Here is a 17,690-nt window from a genome sequence, read left to right as displayed (position 1 = left end):
GTAAACTTCAGCTTTGTAAAAAAAATGTTAATTTATTAATTCAGATTAATTCTAATAGTCAACATCAAATAGATAATAACAGCCAAAGTGGCAAATATGTCGGAAGATATCCTTATTTTATGGTAACAAAAAGTGTTACTTGGGCACTTTCACTATTTGGCCGCGACTGTACTGCACATTTAATACTACGTATTTCATCTCAGGGCGAGAAAGGCGAAACAGGGCCACGAGGCAAGCGAGGACACCCGGGGCCTCCAGGCCCTAGGGGGCCACCGGGAGCCCCTGGGCCTCCGGGTTCTCCCGGCACGGATGGCACCTCAGGCGATATCGGACTACCTGGCTGGACGGTAAGGATTATACTAATATTGCTTTAGAAATGTTGACATTTAGCAAGATAAAAGAACGATAATCTGCAGAACGACAAGCATTCACTGATTTAGATTAGCACAGGACCGAGGAGTGATGTAATAAAGAAGTGGCCTATATGTACTCAGCGGATACAGGTTGAATATATAAATATATAGAAAACAATGGTATAAAGTGAGATTTTTTTACCTCAATTCTAGTTGTTCCTGTTAGCCGTGCGTAATTTATTAATGTAATTACATTTAAGTCATGCGTCTCAATTGAAATTTAAGGTGACAGTCCATTTCCAACCGCGCTGCACTACTGTTCATTTTACTATGGAAATTAACAGTAACAGCGACGTGTTCAGTACCAGTCAGCTGCGGTCAGTTAGCTGCGGTCAGAAATGGAATGTTACCCTTACAAGTTCAGGTAGTTTGTTCGATAGACAACTTATTCGAATAGGTACCTACTTATACCACGAATCGCCCTGGGCATATTACGCTCTGAACGATTGGTGGTATATTCGATTACTTAAGGTATATTCGATTTGTGGCACAGAAATACGCTGCAGGGTACTTCAGTATCAATCAACTAAATATTACATTAATCTATATGTACACGGCTCAAAGTTCAATACGAGTAATTAAGGATGAAATCATGTTATTTTAAGCGGACTGTGTCGTGCTATATATAACAAATGAATATTGTAATCACCCGCTCATTTCATTATGTTAATTATTATTTTAATCCCTCAAAATAATTCAATCATCATTATTGTAATCTATCCGGTGGCGAATGCACTAGTCCCAAAACGCACTATTAGTCAATACACTCTAATTTCGAAAGCCCCTCTTCTCATAAGAAACTAGGCCCAAAATACCATATTTCCAAAAAGGCTCATTCTCGATTTACACGAGAACCATTGAGAACTAGTCCCAAAATACACCTTTCCCAAAATACCCCAAATTGTGTTCACCTGTGCGTGGCGTAATACTTTATTCTCATAATGCGTAGGTCTCAAAACACTCTAGTTCCAAAATACCCTATTTTTTTGGAATGTCTCTTTGTGACTGCTTTCAGCCGTAATCATTACCCGTTTGATGCCTAAAATTTTTTTTTCAAAAATAGGATTTATTTAATTATTATTTTGAGCTATACAGGGTGTAATCGTTAAGTGTTGCTCGGCGATAGTTCCGTAAATATAGCAGATATCAGAAAATTTCAAATTGATATCGAAAGTGCATATAGTGAAAGTGAAGGGCAATATACACACGAGTGTTTTAATGCCTGTGTTGATAAAGCAGTGTATGGAACTATCATAATTAGGTGGGCGAGAAACTACCCTCATTTATGGCATTAAATAATTAAATAATGCCATAAATGAGGGTAGTTTCTCGCCCACCTAATTATGATAGTTCCATACACTGCTTTATCAACACAGGCATTAAAACACTCGTGTGTATATTGCCCTTCACTTTCACTATATGCACTTTCGATATCAATTTGAAATTTTCTGATATCTGCTATATTTACGGAACTATCGCCGAGCAACACTTAACGATTACACCCTGTATAGCTCAAAATAATAATTAAATACGTAAATCCTATTTTTGAAAAAAATATTTTAGGCATCAAACGGGTAATGATTACGGCTGAAAGCAGTCACAAAGAGACATTCCAAAAAAATAGGGTATTTTGGAACTAGAGTGTTTTGAGACCTACGCATTATGAGAATAAAGTATTACGCCACGCACAGGTGAACACAATTTGGGGTATTTTGGGAAAGGTGTATTTTGGGACTAGTTCTCAATGGTTCTCGTGTAAATCGAGAATGAGCCTTTTTGGAAATATGGTATTTTGGGCCTAGTTTCTTATGAGAAGAGGGGCTTTCGAAATTAGAGTGTATTGACTAATAGTGCGTTTTGGGACTAGTGCATTCGCCACCGGATAGATTGTAATCACTTTAATATTCACACAGCATTTATGTACCTATTACCAATTCATTACTAATCTCGCAGCATTATGGTATTAGTCACTGAGGCGATACGGAACACTAGATTTAATTAGAAAAACCGCGTTTTCACTAACGACGAGTGTTTACGGTAACATAATTATAACAGAGTATATTAAATGTTCGTATTTGTAAAGCATTTGTGACCGCCGCGCCGTGTGTTCTGCGCCTTATGTTAGCTTAAATTAGATGTGTCAACCGAGATAATCTTTACAGGGACCACCTGGCGCCACGGGCCAGCCAGGACCTCAAGGGCAGAAAGGTGAAAAAGGCGACCCTGGCCTCAGCCCGCTCGACCTCGGCAAGGTAATCACTCACGACAAATGGCCTAGCGGAACAAAAAACAAAACAATGACGCGCCGCTAGGGACTAGGCCGATTTATTCCACCCTCGTATTTAATATTTATTTATAAGTCACTTTTGATGGACTTTGTCATCAGATATATAATTTGAAGATGTCATATAATTTAGATGATTTTGTGAAGTTAAATTTATATTTATTTAGGAATACCTACGAGTTGCCTTAAGAAAATAAAAAGTTTTCAAAGAACTCGAATCTCAGCTGTAAGAATATTCTGACATTTTTGATTAATTTAGGTAATATTACTTTCGGTTTCTCTGTCCCACATGACGGTTTAACATCATGCATTGTACAATTTTACATGCGGTAATATAGAATTACTTAAAATACACTGAGCATATTTTCTGTCTAATCTGTGTGTAGAAAATACCAATTTTGCAATTATGTAACCATTTACATCATTAAAGATCAGGCAGGTCCTTTTCCCTAAAAGTTAAACAAATAAATCTAAACTTTTCATGCCAAGCTACAACAGCCTATTTGTTTTCCTAAAGATAAAAGGTGAAAAAGGCGATCGGGGCTACGATGGCACGCCGGGCAAGGAGGGTCCGAGAGGCCCGCCGGGGCCTGCCGTTGCGCCGGTCCCTAACACCAAGTACATGCCGGTACCCGGCCCGCCTGGCCCGCCTGGTCCCCCGGGGCCGCCGGGATATTTGAACGAACTACCTGACATGTTGACCGATAGCCCAGGGATTAATCGCCGGGAACCCGGTACAGGTAAGTGCGATTGCTCTAGAGATGGAATTAGCAATAACGTTCCAATAATGGATAACGCTATAGGCCTGGTTTGAACGATATGTAATGAGATTTTAATCGAAAATTCTACGCTGCACATTAACCGTAGAAAAAAAACTTATATGACACTTACTCTTATTTTTATATGGCTAGAACCTCAACAAATTTTGAAGAATATGGTTCCATGTAACCTAACATAAAGCATGACTTTTAGCACAATTGTAGCTTTTACAAACATGACAAGTTGATGTATGCTCTCTTCATGACGGCATATGTTTGAAGCTAAGAGCTGGTACAACATACATCGCAAACCGATATATAATAATGTTTTGTGGTATTTACATGTTATAGTTTTAAATTTACCGTAGTAAAGTTATTATAATTAGTGGTTAATTAAATATGTCGACGTTTCCTTCAACTACATTTTTTACAGGAAAACAGCGTGATTCTCTCCACACACTTAGAATATTGAACCAAATGGGTTTGCAGTACCGACCAGAATCATACGGTATGTCTTTTAAATGCATGTTGATTTGTTTGTGTGTTTTGTAAATTTATTTGTGTTGTCTAGTTTTTGTAATATGGATACGCTGTCCGAAATAAACGCATTTTTTTTTTTTTTTTTTAAATAATTAAAAATATTAAAACGCATAATAAAATAGTATAAATAATTGATCAATTTCTAAATTAATAATACTTTATTTTTACTTTGAGAAACGAAACATTATAGACATATTGAGTAACGTAGGTACACAATAAAATAAAATTTAGATAAGTTAAATCTTTGTACATTTTATATTGCATTCCCAATAAAATCATATGCTGCACTTCGAAATAAACAAGAACCATGAAATATTCTGAGAAACATATAACAGAACTCGGACGATTTTCAATTTCGCTAAAAGTTTCCGTTGTCAAATAGTATAAACCAGAAAACTTAAGTGTAATATCGAAGTAATAACGAAAAATATTTATGAGTTTAGAGAGAACATTTTGTACCTCGCAGGCCTTCGTGATGGCTTGGACCCCCTTGGGGACAACGGCGAGTTCGAGGACGACGAAGATGGACGGACTATCGTAGGAACTATCATATTTAAGACAACGGAATCTCTTCTGAGAGTAAGTACCATCATGATTAACGATACGCAATTCATTTCAATAAAATACTTATCCATTGAGACATATTGGATACAAACGATCAATTTACTTTAAGGTTTGGTATCGCATGAAATTAATTTAGTTCCAATTTTAGAAAATTTTGTCATTTTATCGAATTAAACTTGCTCGTGCCGGCCAGATACTTTGTTATTGCTTTATTGGGTCAAATATCTCGAATATTTCATTTCATTCATTTTCTTTCCTTAATATTGTGAACAAAAGTATTTATAAGAATATAACAGCTAAGCGAGCCGTAGTACAATCCAGTGTAAAAATATGGGTGCACAAATCATCTCAAAAATATGTCCTATAGCTCTTGTCAGTAAATTAAGAATTATGGGACATATTTTTGAGTAAGTTGTCTATACTTACCCATATTTTTACACTTGACTGTACCTATATAATAGCTCTGCCTAAGTTTGCTCTAATTCAAGTGACGCATTATTGTGTGTAGTTTAGTCACCCTAAACCCTCACACGTATATTAATATCCGTGATTGCTTATGGTTTCCTGACAATTACGGAAATCAATCAAGGATTTGCTTGAGGTTTATATATAGAAATAATTTGTTATGGAATTACACTTAGTGACGGTAGCGTGTCTTTGAGTAGTTTCCAAAAACTTTTATTGTAATGTATCACTTTAGTAAATGTTTGTAATTTGTTTAATTTTTTTCCATTATTTGATAGAATCAAAGCGTTAAAATGATTGAGAGCCCCGTGCAATATTAATCTGGCAAATGATAGATTGAAATTATGTCCACTAAAAGTTCTTTGACCTTTTGCTACATTTTTTCTACATTTCTTGAGTATGACCTGGTACATAATAAAAGAATTCGACTTCAAATATCAATATGGTGCAAAATTGAGTTACTAGTTTTATAAAAAAAATAACTTTAACAAATTTCAATTCAAAGCGGATAAACGTGTAACTTTTGCAGGCGTATTTTTAGCGACTAAACCACTGGGCTATTAACTAAACTTAAACTGCAGCCAATGAAAAGTAATCCGTTTTATTTCTTCTCAGTTAGGTAGAAACAGCCAACTGGGCACACTGGCATACGTCATTCAGGAGCAGGCGCTGCTTGTCCGAGTCAACAATGGATGGCAATATGTAGCGGTAAGCGAGTTTTGACTTGTTAAGAGTCTCAAGAACCTACCCGCTGCCATTTAATCGAAGTTACGCTACTTACTTACTTACTTACTTGGCTGGCACGATGACCAGATGATGAAAATGAGTCTTGACCTCCACTCCAACACAAGAGCACGCCACTTTGCTCGGTCCAGAGCGGTATCACGCCAGCTTTCGCCGACGCTCACGGAGATCTGCCTCCACTCTGTCCGCCCAACGACATTTAGGATGACCAACAGGACGGCGTCCAGTTGGTTGACCCAAGTAGGCCCTTTTGTCTACCCGATCTTAAACCGTCCTTTCGAGGTAGCCAAGCCAACGGAGTCGAAAACAACGGAGAAGTTACGCTAATGATTTTATAATTAAGAATGACATAAATTTGGTATGAATATTCAAGTAGCATAATATATTATTATTTCAGCATGTCGTTTACAAATTAGGGCGTAACTTTGATTGTGTGGGAGCGGCCTTTTGGCAACGGGTTCTGGTGACTCTTAATCCATGGTAGCAGAGTGCATTTTATTACGACATGTTTATTAATTATAATTTAAAGTAGGTAGGTATTGGATGATTACAATTGATTCTTACTTGTTCATTTAAAAAAAGTAACACCTATGGGGTTATTTTTTACAACCGTTTTGTTTGCTTTGATATAGACTGAAAAAATAAGAATCAGTTGGAACATTTCTAAGTACGGTATCATAATAAAATTGGCACTTCGTGTTTACGTTTGATGTATTACTTTATAATAGTTACGATTTAAAGTAATAATCGTTTCACATCGCATGAATTTCCAGTTCATGCATAACAACTTAGTATAAATGTTTAAAACCCATTACTATGGTGCTAATACGGTGAAGTGGTAAAAGTGGTTTTAATAAATAGTTAATTAACGCTTGCGGTTATATAATTGGTGAGAGCGGTCGACATAACGCTGCGACATGTTACATCTACCCTGCCTCATTTCCATTTACAGTACAAGTACCTTACTCGAATATAATGAAATGTGACGTAGAAATAGTAGGTATCCACTTTACTCGTAACAATTTTTACCACATTTATAATTCAAAACTATTGGTTATATGACTTGTGGGCCAAGATAACCACGGAGTGGGTGCCCCACGAGTCAAACGCACGCGCAAACATATGATTCCTAAAATACTTAACCAATTAAGTCCAACAGTAGATAAGTCTAGCAGTAAGCAAATATTTAAGAAAAAGCTGCAAGCAAAACTTTTAGATTTAAGTGGTAAGTTAAGTGGGTAGACCACAAAATGATAGAGAGCCCTTTCTCCGCCAGCAAACTGTCCTCAGTTTGGCGGAACATAAATATGTAATAAATACCCTGTAAGTTTTTTTTTTCGATAAATAAATTAATTTAAAAAAAACCGCGGATCCGGCAGACCTCGTCGGCGATGGCGGGATAACTTGGACTCCTTTTTGAGTGACTGGCCAGATATAGCTCGGAACCGGGATGAATGGAGGAAGAGGGGGGAGGCCTTTGCCCAACAGTGGGATACAATAGGCTCACAATAATAAAAAAATGTTTTTTTGTCAACAGATGGGTTCACTGCTAGCGATACAAGCTCCAATGACGAATGGACCAACCAGAGTGCCGCTACAGAACGTTCTAGAAACATCTAGTTTAGTACACCATAAGAACCCGGCGGGCGAAGGACCAGTTGTGAGTATATTTTATTTATTGAAAATTTGTATCAAGAATTTACTTCATCTTGTTTTAACTCGTTCAAAAACGTTAATACCTATGTATGGAAAATAATGACGTGGGCTAATTATTTTTGGCACACCATATTATCCGTATACCTATTCTTTATTGTATTGCTTATACTCTCAAAATTTGTAGCCTCACCCGATTCTAATGATGCTTTTAATAAGTGGCTATTGGCTGTTTGATTAACTACCTATGTAAAATAAACAACGGCAAAGTAAGTTTAAGTATAAGGGAGGTCAGGAGTCCTTTTAACCCGAGGTGATTATTTGGACAAATTAATAATTACGTTTATAATTTGAAAAACGATTCTTAAAATGTTTTTAATTCTTGCTGCTCACTACTCTTGTATGTAATTAGAAACACGTGCAGATAATAATATACCCGCCGATCATTGAAAAAAAAAACGGTCTAATTTTAATAAGAATGGAATAATTATAGTGATAATATAGGTTGTTAGGCCGCAATTTAATTTCATGGGAAACAACCGAATGGTATTAATGAGACAACTACAGAGGATATAGAATTATTAATTTTGGATTAAAAATTATACCAAGTAGGTATATTATGTTAATAAATGCCATGCCATTTTGTGCCGTTTTTGTCTACGTGACAGCGTGATAAAACGTCACTTTCTATCCCGTGGAGTTAAAAAGTGACAGTTCTTTTATCACGTGGATAAAGCGATCCATAATACACCTGCAGGTTTGCCACAGACATTAAAATTGAGTGGCTGATAAGTGCCGCATATATTACTTTACCGCATACGCATAATAATTTTTATCGTAAGGATCAGGGTCGGGAAAACTGTGTAGCAGCGCTAGTAAGTATGTTTGTAGACAGTGAAAAAACTCCGATGCGTAAACTATGTATATTGCACAACTTGTTTTGTGACGAGGATAATACAAAAGAATCCTGTTATTGAAATTACGAAAACATATCAATAGTAATAATACTGTGAACTTCTTTAGTTGCGACTGGCGGCGCTGAACGAACCTCACACGGGTGACATGCACGGCGTTCGGGGGACCAACTACGAGTGCCTCCGACAAGGCCAGAGGGCCGGGCTTGGCGGCACATTCACAGCATTCATATCTTCCAGGTATACTTAAAAAATATGTGGTCATATTTTTCTAGCTTTTTACCTTCAAATATATCACTTTAAATGAAAAATAAATAAACAAATATAACAGGACATTTTTACACAAAACACGTTAAAACAACATCGAGGAAAACAGTAATAATAAAAATACTTTTGGAATACAAAATACAAGAATAAGAAGAAATAAGAAGAAAAACAAAAACTTTAGTAACAATTCAAGCAAATACAAACAATTAAAATATGATCTCTATAACACAAAACAATAAATACTATTGATAGATTCATGCCAAGTTATTCCAACCACAGTTAGGGCAGCAAACAAGTAGTTAAAACCCCACTGGAAACAATTACACAATTCAATAATTCTGTATCAATACGTATCACTCGCCGGACTCAAATGTGCAAAATTCTGTAAACGAAAATATTGAATATTCTCAGTTCCGCCCGACATTGTGGCTTCGCTATAGAGCCTGTAGTGCTAATGGCTTTTCCACTTTGGATCCATTTCCTGCTGGAAGATTTACATCAGGATAGTAGGCGTAATGTTTGGATTTGTTATTCTACAAATCATTTGATTAAGCGTAAACCACTGTTACATAAATAATGTTAATTGTTGGTGGTTTGGAATAAATAATAAAATTAAAAGGTTTAATTTTACGACATTTTGTTACCGATTGATATACCTATACATATATCAGGTTTTTTGTTATTTGAGGGCAACGATTTGCCTCAGTTCACATTGGACTTGGATATATCAACCGGGATATGAACCGTGATTACCTTTTGTGTTGTTTCGAGCTCCGGATATTTCGACGCAGTTACATACACCCCCGGTCCCGGTTATCCCGGTCGATATAAGTCTAGTGAAACTAACCGTGAATCATTCAAAACCGTTAAGTTCACATTTTTTTATCAAGGGTTCAAACCATGGATTCGATCGTGAGCTGGGTGGACCGTGGGATCCCGGTGGTCAACACCCGTGGCGACGTGCTCTTCAACTCTTGGGGAGAAATGTTCGACGGATCTGGTGCTTTGTTTGCGCACGCGCCTAAGATCTACAGCTTCAGTGGGAAAAACGTGCTTATGGACTCTGGCTGGTGAGGCACCTTACAATTTTATTATATTTTTTTTCAGATCAAGATATTTTTGTTATTCTAAGTGCTTATTTACTGTTCAACCATTCTTTCTTTCCACGTTCTGTAAGAATCAATAGCCATATTTAAATTAAGTATGATTTCAAACCTGCTTGAATGTATTGCTCGGCTCGCTCATTATTTTCAACTAATAATCAACATAAGGCTATTTCGTTACTTAATCTGGGTCCAATATTCAAAATTCAAACAGAGTAGAAATTATAACGTTCCACTTGCTAAGATGATCAGACATTCTTTGGCTTCATTCACTTTCAAATTTATGATAAAAAAATGTAAAATAAATTATAAATGTTTTATTTTATATATTTTTTTATATTTGTAAATGTATAAATATAACAATATATTATTGTTGATGATATATTGATTCGTGATTCGTACTTCATCTCCACGTTTATTTAGACCATGCCATAAGCCATTAAGTCCGCTATTTGTACAATTTTGATCGTGCAGTAAAGTTAAGTGAATATCCATAGCACCTTGCTGGACACTCTAGTTAATCCCATCGCCTAGGCGTAATCCCATTGTTCTTTTTATTGTTTCTGGAGCAGTGTCCAGCCCGATTTTAGACAATAATTAAATATAAGAGAAAATACATATTCCATTGCTTTCAGGCCAACCAAAGCTGTGTGGCACGGCGCCAGTCCTAATGGCGAGCCCGCAATGGACGCGTACTGCGACGCCTGGCACAGCGGCAGTCCGGATAAGTTCGGGCTGGCCTCGTCACTGCGCTCAAACAAACTGCTGGACCAAGAAACGTGAGTGTTTTTCTAACTTGAAAGGTTAAAGGCCCCTTTCAGACATGGCGGAATCCGCGTGGAGTGGACGCAAACTGCGCGGAGCTTTATTATAAATTTATAACGTCAGGTGACAAGCAAAAGTCACTAAGTACCACCACAAGTTCATAGCCATAGTGAACCATATTAGTACGAAAAGAAGGTTGATTTTTGTTTAAATATTTTATAGTAATTAGTGACTTTTTGCTTGTCACCTGACGATAATGGCATCATACTAATATGTTAATACTACACTACGCTACATTTCCGTCGTAGTATGAACAATCTAGTGTTGTTGTTTGTTTGGTTTTCATTTTAAAACAACTGCGAACCAGTGATATATACATAGATATGGTATGATATATATAGGGTGAACAGGCACCTTCTGGGCAGGCTCGCTCTATCGTAGGCCACGTCTTCGCCTCGGCTAGTCTGTGGCCATGAGTAAGCCCATTTATAATTTTAAAAAAATATATATATATGCGGGAAATGAAAAGGAAATTGGGGTATATATACGTTACGCAATTAAAGATTTTAATTGAATAAATTCTTAATGAGTCAATACCAAGTTACCAATTTCCCTCCATAAACCTTCGAGGACAAGGCATATCGATTGTCTTTAATAAACAGTCTGAAATTTGACATTAACGTCTGTAACTTAAGTAACTTTCGTTGTTGGGAGAATACTTAGCACAGAATCAACTGAAAAATTAAGATTAATATATAATTAATCGTTATCTTTTTGCTAGTATAGAAACATTTATACCCTTTAATTTATTCATACCTACGTACTACTGAAATCAATATTTTAAATTTTCGTATAAGTACTTGCTCTATATTTTTTCCATTAGTATAGGTAGATAAAAAAGTGATATTTAAGTGAGATTCCGATTTTAAAAACTTGTTACTCATTTTCAATTGAGTATTAATTTACTATGATGTACTCATGCTGAGTACCTACGAGAAAACTAGCTAGTGATGTCGAAACGAGACTAAAATGTCAATTTGTAAGTACAAATCAGCGTAAATCAATTTACGTCATAAATTATAGTAAACATATATTATATCACTATACATATACAGCTAATGTCAATTATGTTATCAAAATTCATAATGTAACTGTAAAAATACATTCGCCCTTCACAATATTTCAGCGCACCGCTGTTCCCTGTCCTACTTACACAATATTCTTACAACGCCGCAATATCATCGTTACTCTTTGTACTTCTGACAACAAGCCAGAGGCAAACACGAGCTAATTTAATTTTACATCTTCAAACACTCCTATTATATTTTCCCAACGTAACCTCGCGTCGAGAATTGTAATTTATAGAACGATACGATGAGACATATGTAGTAATTTTTTTGTGTCGTTTTTACTCTTAGGGCTCATTTAGACGGCGCGCGAACTCGCATGCGAGTTTCATCACATTGCGTTATTCGGTCAGTCGGCTGAATTGTTGTAACCTCAATGGCCCGCAATGTAACTAATAAAATCGCATGCGAGTTCGCGCGCCGTCTAAATGAGCCCTTATTTCCGGCACATGTTCTCTTAGTCTTTTCTTGAATTTTCTGAGATCCAGTCACATGCGCAAAAAGTTCTGTTAGCTGTTCAAAAAAACAAACAAGATAAATTATTTAAAAATAACCGTTTGAAAAAATGAAGATCGTCATTTTAAATGTCATACGATTTTTTTTTATTAAGATGGCTTATGGATAGATAGTCTATTCGGAAAGAGAAGAGTCGTGGAACGTATGGGGCCCAATAGATTCCACGACTCTTCTCTTTCCGAACAGACTACCAATTTTCTGGAGCATTGTGTTATGGAAGCTGCCATCTCACTTTACTACTTCCGTTGAGCCGAAATAATTTAGAAGCGTCTATTAGTTTTTTTTTTAAGAATAGGCTTTATAATCTCTTCCTTATAGTTATTATATTTTATAATTTTAGGAATTAGCTAGTATAAATATTTTTGTAACGATGAGATTTTACGAGACTTCCGTTGAGCCGAAATAATTCAGAAGCGACCTAATAACTAATGATTTTTTTTTATAATCAAGGCTTTATAATAATCTTTTCCTTACAGTTATTCTTGCAGTTCCAAATTAATCGTGCTATGTGTCGAGGCAACACCAGTGGACACGGTCAGAAGAAAAAAACGATCCAAGTAAGTATTTTAAATATTTTTTTCACATTATATATTATGTTATCACTTATAACCCTTTATTCCAAAACATCAGTATAAAATATGGATGAAATAAAAATAATTATTTGAGTTCCGTGCAGTTTAAATTATTTTCGGAACAAAGAAATTATTTACTCATTTTTACTTTACAAAGCTGAAAATAATGTTGAATTAAATAACTCGCTACAAACGTTTGATCCCGACATACCTACTAAATTTACTTTTAAAGTCAACAAACCAACTTTAATTGCTCTACAAAGTTACTCTAAAAAGGTAAAGTCGTTGTTCGTAGAAACTAGAAATTTAGTTAAAGTAAGTTCGTATTTATGTAGTTTCACGAGTTCAAAATTCTTGGATACACTTTGTACAAAGTTACGTAAGACGAGATTAACAGTTTTGTTGTTATATTTTTACTGGTGCTCAAGTAGTTTAATAAAATTACAAGAAACATAAAATATTTATGAATTTGAATATATCTGTGAATTGTTTAGGCACTGCAAGAAATTTTTAAATCAGTCTGACGCAATATTGTGTTGCAATACTGTCACAATATCATTTGTAGACATTTTAACGGCCCTAAAGCCACGTATTCACTATAAACATTTTTGTATAGAAACACTGTTTCAAAACAATGTTTCTCAGAACATGTAAGGTACTGATTACGAAACATTGTTTGTAAACCGTGTTTCTAAACAATAATGAGTATACGTGGCTTTAGTCCCGCTTAGGCTTTGCAATCCGGATCCGAAATCTATGAAATTATCCGGATCTGGATCCGGATCCGCGGATCTTCCCATACATTTCAGATCCGTCGTGCACACCCTAGTCCCGCTTAACCCCCAACATTCACGCGGCGGTCAACTCTTACACGAAAACACGCACAACGTGAAAATTCACGGAGCTTGAGTGCACACTGTAGTTCAATACAATCTATGCGATAAAAAATAAACCGACAAAGTTAAAGTTAGGATCAGGTGAGGTAAATACAAGGCTACAGGGTACGGCTTCTTTTTAAACTTAGTAAAGTAAAGTAAAAAGAAGCCTTGTGTGTAGACTGCTTTTTAAATTGAATTAGGAATGAAATATAAGAAGTTTAAAACTTATAACACTTTAAACTCTCGCGTTTTGTACACATATTTAATTACACAAACGGGTCTACCGCGATATGCGAACGTCGGAATTAAAGGTAAAAACAATGAAATTATATCGCGGTAGACCCGTTTGTGTAATTAAATATGGTTAAAAACTTAGTCTTATTTTTGCCCGTGTTTTATATTTACCCCACCTAACCCTAGTTATGCATTACTAAATTTATTAATAAACAACATTTTTTTTGTATTAGAACAAATTAAATTCTTATCAGAAAATATTTTAAGTAGACACACTACTATATATACTTTTTTTCTTAGTATATGACATTTATTAAAGAAAATTGGTTTTAGATATTGTTAATTTTAACAATAATATATTTATTGTCCCAGGTACCGAACAGCGGATAAGCTACGATTCCTAAAAGACATTAACGATCAACGAAATGATACAAGAGCGACATAATAGATACAGACTCATAGATTCATATAGAACGTAAGAACAATTGTGAAGACTGTACATATTTTTAATGTAACTAGTAAATGCCAGAGAGGCGTTTTTTTTTTAAGTTGTCCCCTACACTTTTTTTTCAAATTTGGGATTTTTTATGTTATTTCTACTCAGAATCACGAGCTCTTTCCATCCTAATAGGAGAAAAAAAGTGTCATAAGGTTTTTATTTCCATTTCGTCGACATTTTTCATAGACTTTGTATGGCGGTCGCGGAATGGAAAGATCGAAAAATGTATGGAAATGTTGGGACACTTTTTTTCTCCTATTAGGATAGAAAGAGCTCGTGATTCTGAGTAGAAATAACATAAAAAATCCCAAATTTGAAAAAAAAAAATGTGTAGGGGACAACTTAAAAAACAACGCCCAGAGACGTTTCTTGAAGCAATCCATGTGGAGCATATCGACAATATACGAATATCGAGTAATTACCTACCTTTACAATTAAAAACAAACAACACTTACATTTTGCTTATAATTTGCTGTTTTGCCATTGTCATTGCCTATTTTAATAGGCTTGTTTTAGTTGTTCTCACTTTAACAAGACATTGAAAATTGTGCAAAAGTCGAATAAATGCTATTCACCACAAATTTATTATTATTAAAATTTAGTTAGATGTCAAAACATTAGTCAAAGTTCCATTTTTGTAAAAATGAACACAACTAATTTTGTTGATAATAGTTTACTTTTTACGATACAAATATGGTACGTAAGTTGTATCTGCATAATAATGTGTACCTCTACAACATATAGCCAAATTCTCTTCTCACCATTTCTATTGTTTTTTCCTACTTGCTCATAAAGAGTTCTTGCTTGAAAAGGTACATGATGTAATAGCCGATGTTACTTCCTAGATATTATTAGATTTTTATTATTAATTAGGTAATGTAAACAAAACAGTTTCATTTTTGTCATTTCTTGTCAATCACTTATCTGGGGGCACGGCAGTGCCCCCGCCAAGTCGAGCAAACATCATATTTACCAGTTGTTATAAAATATTGTTGTTATATTCTGGCGAGGAATTTCATACCTAATTACCGTTATTGCATAGTTCTCCACGGTAGCGGCAATTAGGCTCCTCCCGTGGTGTCTATGTGGCGGGTTGTGGCTATTGGTTCTATGGCTTATCTAAGGCCTAATAGGTTTTTAAAGGAAATAATACTTAATTGCACTAGTTAGACCTTAAACATCTATATGCAACCTTCACTCATCCATTATGACGACCATAAGAAGTGAAAAATATATTTATGTGTCAGCAATCTTAAATTTAAGTAAGTAGAATTGTAAATATAGGTTTCTTTTCATAAAAATGTTTGGCAAACCAGGAATTCAACATGTATTTAAAGTTGTAAATATTGAGTGTAATATAATGTCACTTATTGAACGATAGGTAAGTCTCACATATTTAAATTGAATCTGACAAACGGTATTACATGTTTTCCAGATAAAGTTAAATGATATGAAAAATACTTGACATTAAATATTAAATTGAAAACAATTCAAAAGCATATTTCTAGGAGTTTTATTTAATTGTTTTGTTAAAAAATATTAAAATAGTTGAAGTGCTTCTAATTTAATTTATTTTTAATACAACAACTGTGATAATGTTTTATAAGAATTTTCGACGCATAAACGGTTTATCTTAGTTTAAAAGATTTATATAATTTATGTTGTCTCCACATAAATTATATAAAACTTTATAACTATATTATACAATCTGTTCATTTATTATATAATTATCTTAGGAGCTCATTTTAGAAATATTCGTGATCAATTTCATTATTGTTTTTTTACTCTACATACCTACAGAAAAATATTCCGTTCACAATTAGGAAACAACTTATGCAAATGGTTTGTAATTTGTTGATGTTTTAATATTTTTGAAATAATATAATTATATTTAACTGCTACTTTTGGTACTTGGCCGTATGCGTATGTTAACGGTTTCTAGCATATCCTTATTCTGGCTGTAGTAAATTAATAGTATAGTAAATAAAAAATGAATTATCTGTGAAACTCTATATGTCAAAATTGTTTAATGTTTTAGCTTCATCTGAAGTATTGTCAGACCTGCAATTGCCGAAATAATTGTAAAAAATACTAGTGTAAAATATCTACATTATTTCTTTGTTTAAAATAACCATTTTATCGGAAATAAGTTTCGACTAAGATATTTATACGTTACGCCCTATTGTAGAATCAATTATGTAAAAATACCTTGTAATTTTTTCATTGTTAAAAATGTGACGCTAGGTGAATTTTATTGTACTTCATGAGTACAGGTTGTTTTGAAAATAAAATGATTTTTTAACATATCGTTTTATTTATTACCATCAGACGTGTCCTCGAGGTACCTATACGACGGCGAGAGGGTTTCAAACACAGTAATTTTGGAGACGTGATATATAAATACCCTTTTTCATAGTTTATATTGCTTTACCTTAAAACTGTAGGTATTGTGGCAAAGTAACTCAAACAGGTCAAAGGAGAATGAATCAAAAACTGGTTCATAATATAGTGAAACATTTATCCATCGTGCCGAGTCACCGCACGCCCATTTGTTAAAATAACCCGCGACTATAGATTAAATAGTTTTCAGGCAGGTACGCCACTCATGAAAATGTAACATGGTAGATAATGTCCGCGACCCGTAACGTTGTTTGAACGTTTTCGCAGAAAGAGATTTGGTGATTACGTAGATTTTACTCAATATTTTAGTCACATAAAATCACATATACTCCGTGTAGGCAAGTGTACACGCTTGTAGAGGCCTTATAGGAAAAAATAATTTTTATTGATTATCTCCGAAATGGAGTTAATTAGAATATAGGTGTCTTTGAGAAAGTTACTTAATTTAAGCTCAGGAATGCACCCTTGAAATTAACGGAAATAAAAAAAAACACGGTGTAGGTATATACCTACATGTAAGCCGAATAACAACCCAATATTATGACGTCCGTTAGCATATTCGATGATGAAAAATGGTGCGGCCAATAATGGCCAAAATAAGTAATTCTCCATTTAGGTTGTTCATGCACGGTTCATGATTAACAAAATCAATTTTTAAATCTAGTTTCAATTGTTAACTACTTATACGAGACTGATGTACAAGTGTGTACAGTCGCCATCAGATATATCGGAGCGACCAAGGTGTTCACAATATCTGAACAAGCACTCTAACGCCTTGCTCGTTTTAGATCGGACATGGTGAATCTCACATAGTATTAGGTATTGTAATCTGGTCCGCTACGACAAACAAATAATAAGAAATGGCGTATTCGAGGTTATCAAAGAGTTTAATGGTTTTATGGGACGTTTTATTTCGTATAAAAATAGGGTTATACAATTCATTTTTTCTTTAGTGCATTAGGTACGAGTATATGAGGGTTTTATGAAAACAAAT

General features: G+C 34.8%; 1 protein-coding gene across 1 annotated transcript in view; it reads left to right on the top strand.

Moving 5' to 3' along the window:
- LOC134652124 (collagen alpha-1(XVIII) chain-like) overlaps positions 1 to 14,309 on the top strand; it is a 60,326-nt gene extending 46,017 nt beyond the window's left edge. Inside the window, exons 12-23 of the mRNA XM_063507292.1 lie at positions 204 to 347; positions 2,576 to 2,665; positions 3,215 to 3,437; positions 3,889 to 3,963; positions 4,462 to 4,574; positions 5,640 to 5,732; positions 7,306 to 7,428; positions 8,445 to 8,575; positions 9,493 to 9,672; positions 10,341 to 10,484; positions 12,590 to 12,670; positions 14,170 to 14,309. Of these exons, the coding sequence (XP_063363362.1) occupies positions 204 to 347; positions 2,576 to 2,665; positions 3,215 to 3,437; positions 3,889 to 3,963; positions 4,462 to 4,574; positions 5,640 to 5,732; positions 7,306 to 7,428; positions 8,445 to 8,575; positions 9,493 to 9,672; positions 10,341 to 10,484; positions 12,590 to 12,670; positions 14,170 to 14,242 (1,470 nt within the window). The 3' untranslated portion in view covers positions 14,243 to 14,309. The remainder of the gene's footprint in view (positions 1 to 203; positions 348 to 2,575; positions 2,666 to 3,214; positions 3,438 to 3,888; positions 3,964 to 4,461; positions 4,575 to 5,639; positions 5,733 to 7,305; positions 7,429 to 8,444; positions 8,576 to 9,492; positions 9,673 to 10,340; positions 10,485 to 12,589; positions 12,671 to 14,169) is intronic.
- Positions 14,310 to 17,690: the final 3,381 nt, after the last annotated feature.

This window comes from Cydia amplana, chromosome 11 (genome assembly GCF_948474715.1).
Source record: "Cydia amplana chromosome 11, ilCydAmpl1.1, whole genome shotgun sequence".
Lineage (NCBI taxonomy): Eukaryota > Metazoa > Arthropoda > Insecta > Lepidoptera > Tortricidae > Cydia > Cydia amplana.
This window is presented reverse-complemented; position numbering and strand designations above follow the sequence as displayed.